This window comes from Myotis myotis, unplaced genomic scaffold, assembly GCF_014108235.1.
Source record: "Myotis myotis isolate mMyoMyo1 unplaced genomic scaffold, mMyoMyo1.p scaffold_m19_p_6, whole genome shotgun sequence".
In the NCBI taxonomy this organism is placed as follows: domain Eukaryota; kingdom Metazoa; phylum Chordata; class Mammalia; order Chiroptera; family Vespertilionidae; genus Myotis; species Myotis myotis.
In genome coordinates, this window is record NW_023416368.1 from 56534309 (window position 1) to 56538138 (window position 3830).

Sequence of the window (3830 nt, forward strand, 5' to 3'; positions counted from 1 at the left end):
GTGATGAAGTATTTTTAAGAACTCTAGCACAATTGATTATATGACTAATTTGGAACTAATTACTGGCAAGGATAATAGAATAATCATGATTGCTTTAGACCAGCCATCAGGGATGCATTAAATGTCAGTTAATTATTTATACTCAATACAACTTTGCTTTTGTTGGGATTTCCTTAGTTTTCCCTTAAAGTGCCTATAAATTGTTATAAGTGATAATCATTGATTGATGTCAGTTAATCTTTTTGCTCATCCATTTTGGTAAAGAACTTCCCCACCCCTTGCCCCAAAGCAATGAAGCCATAACTGAGGTGGCACTGTCCTTTTGTACTAAATAGATATATCTGCGTACCTGGCTAGTAAACTAAACTGATAAAGTGATGAAAAATGTCTCAGAGATAAATTAATTCACATTAACTATGGCATACATATATGAAACAGTTTAATCACGTGTAATTCAGTAAGATTAAGGTTCAGAATTAATGGTATAAATACTTACGATTGAACTCCAGGGAATACGGGGTGTGAGAGGGAGCATTGTGCCCTGTCTTGATCCCAGAAAGACATTTACATTATACAATGACACTTGAGCTTATCAGCATCATAATAAAGACCACAAAGACCAAGAAATTGAGGGGTGATGAGTGGTAAGTAGTTCATTTTCTCTAGATTACAACTGGTAGTCTTTCAGGGGAAGAGTCACACTCTCCCTGCCCATCAGCAGGCAAGGGTGAGTCCTGACACAGATGTGACAGGGAAAAGCCTAAACCTTTCTCTTCTTTCAGAAGAGATTAAATAAGTTCAAATCCCACCAAAGATCACTCTTTCCAGGCACCTAACCTCACCAGCAGCAGATGTGTCTTCATTCCTGGCAGGCCAAATAAAAGTGTTGACAGAGCTGTGAACTATTAAGCAATGCAAAATTCCTGAATGAAAGCAGCCAAAAGAATTTTTTTAAAAAAAGGGGGGTTATTTTTTACATGTGTTAAAGGGAAAAATCTCCGAGGGCACAAATTATAAAGTGGAAAAAAACACACACACAAGGAAATGTAAGGATTTCCCTCCCTTGATAAGTCTGATTTCATTAGATAGATACCAGTAACAATGGTTTTCAAACTTTTCTGATCATAACCCACAGTACAAAATACGTTTCACATGGTGACCCAACACACACACACACACACACACACACACACACACACACACACACACATTTCATAAAAATTGAAACAAATGCTCATAAAACCATGAACTTTCTATTTCATTTCACTTAAAAACAAGTGCTGATTGACAACCACTAAATTGATTTCATGATCTACTAATGACCTACAGATTGAAAAACATTGTTCTGAGGTAAATGGATAGGGAAACCCTGTCTCCCCCCCCCCCCCCCCCCAATATAAATCACCTCTCTGTTCCTCCTTAACAGGCAGTGGAGGAAAGGATACCTCAACAAGGACAATGGTGAGAAGTGGCTGGGCTGCTTAACCCCAACTTTGATGCCCCGGAGTTTTACCTTCCTTTCTGGAAGCTCACAATCAGTGCTGCCACCTCCAGGCTGGCCTCAAAAGTACCTACTTCCAATGTTTAGCCTGTGGTCTAAGTTGGACAGAGCTCTCTCTCTCTCTCTTTTTTAAACTCCTTGTAGCCTAGTTAAATCAGGCTGAAACATTTGAATAAGATTTTACCAAAGGCCTAGGGATAACAAGAGGGGAATGAACAAAAAGAGTAACATGAACCTAGATAATCTTTTGTTAAGATAACAAAAGCTTTGGTGCCGAGGCTTTCTGCAGAGATCAACTTTTCTTTTTCTTCCAGGAGGGCCTTAAAACGACTTCTCAAGTAAACAAGAGTGACTCCCAGTCAAATACCTCCAGTTCCCCCTCTCAGCCCTCTAAGATTCTGGTTTCTTGTTTCAATTCCCACCTCTTCTCTGATCCTTAGCACAGGAACAGTCCAACTCTTTGGTGGAGGCCCTCACCCCTACCTCAGGAGTGTCACCTTGCTCTGTGGCTTCATCCTTCTCAGACTATGATGTAACAATTCATCATTATTAGAAGGGATGTACATAAGGAAGTCTTTTTGTGAGTCCCCAAAGAACTGATTAAAATAAAATGTTCAAACTTCCAGAAAGCAGTAAATTGATGCTGGCCCTTCTGAAAGCAAACTGTGATAAGCTCGAATGGAATAGAGACATGATCAGAGCAGCAAAGACACCATGCTTCTCAGTTTTAACTTTTTTTTCCTTAAGAGCACAGGCTTAGGAGTCATGTGCGAAGTCCAACTCTCCTCATCTTAAAAGGCAAGCTTCTTGTTCTCTCTGAACCCCGGTTTACCAATCCATAGATGGACCTAAGTAGTACTCACTTCACAGGGTTGTAAAAAAGAAGTAGCTAATAAAAAAAAATATATAGAATTCACTTAGCAAATGATCAATAAATGACACCTGCTACTTATTTTAGGCCAGTTGGCGATAGACTGAGAAAGCAAATATTATCAACTCCTTGCTTAGCAAAAAGCGTTTTATGCTGCCCAATATTTCCTGGTCTGATGTTTTCCCCGGGGAAGCTCCAGATAGGCCAGTATCTAAAAGGATACTGCTATTTGTCTTCTAGTCTGGTAACTTCTGCTGTAACAGAATACTGACTGTAGGCACAGTGCATATAAAAGAAGACAAGCCCTAGCTGGTTTGGCTCAAAGGATGGAGGGTTGGCCTGCGGGCTGAAGGGTCCAGGGTTTGATTCCCACCAAGGGCACATTTCCAGGTTGCAGGCTCGATCCCTCAATGATTTTCTCTCATCATTGATATATCTATCTCTCTCCCTCTCCCATCCTCTCTGAAATCAATAAAAATATATTTAAATAAATCATCATAATAAAAGGCTAATATGCAAATGGTCATCACTCCTTGATGTGTAACGACCGATCAGCAGGGACCTGAGGATGGGTGACACCTGGCCAGGGTGGGGGACCTCAGGCCGAGCCCCACCCAGCGGAGCTTGACAGGGGACTTCAGGCCACGCCCCCTGCTCAGTGCTAGGCCTGGGGACCTGAAGCTGTGCCCTCCCCCCCCCCCCCGCCCCTGCCACAGGGCTTGATGGGGGGGACCTGAGGCTGTGCCCCCTGCCCAGCAGGGCTTGACGGGAATGGGGCTGCCGAGGTCTGGGTCTCACCCAATGGGGGTGGGGCCTGCTGGGTCTGGGTCTCCTGCAATTCCGAAGCGCGTGCAGGTGGGCAGGGACTTGACTCAGATTCTGACAGGAGGGAGATTTTCATATACATTTTACTAATTTTCTTTCATCTCTGACACTTCTATTATAGAGAAAGGGCAAATAGTAATATTAAAATATTCCCAAAGACCAACCTTCACCATGAATGACACGTAACCATCCGGACCAGGAAGTTCATGACCAACAGACTACTTCAGTGGAAGCAAATGGTCATTGATGTCCTTCATCCTGGGAAGGTAACAGTACCCAAGACAGAAGTCTGGGAAAAACTAGCCAAAATGTATGAGACAACACCTGATGTCATCTTTGTGTTTGGATTCAGAACCCACTTTGGTAGTGGCAAGACCACTGGCTTTGGCCTGATTTATGATTCCTTGGATTATGCAAAGAAAAATGAACCCAAACATAGACTTGCAAGACATGGCCTATATGAGAAGAAGACCTCAAGAAAACAGAGAAAGGAATGCAAGAACAGAATGAAGAAAGTCAGGGGGACTGCAAAGGCCACCGTTGGTGCTGGCAAAAAGTGAACTGGAGATTGAACTACAGAAGGAGTAAAGATTCTTTGGTGACTTTATCTGTGATGGTTGTGCAAATTTTTCA

General features: G+C 42.4%; 1 protein-coding gene across 1 annotated transcript; it reads left to right on the forward strand.

Moving 5' to 3' along the window:
* Window positions 1–3329: 3329 nt before the first annotated feature.
* On the forward strand, window positions 3330–3830 carry LOC118658836 (40S ribosomal protein S24-like). The gene has a single exon (XM_036314574.1). The coding sequence runs from the start codon at window positions 3404–3406 to the stop codon at window positions 3755–3757; it is 354 nt and encodes a 117-aa protein (XP_036170467.1). The 5' UTR covers window positions 3330–3403; the 3' UTR covers window positions 3758–3830.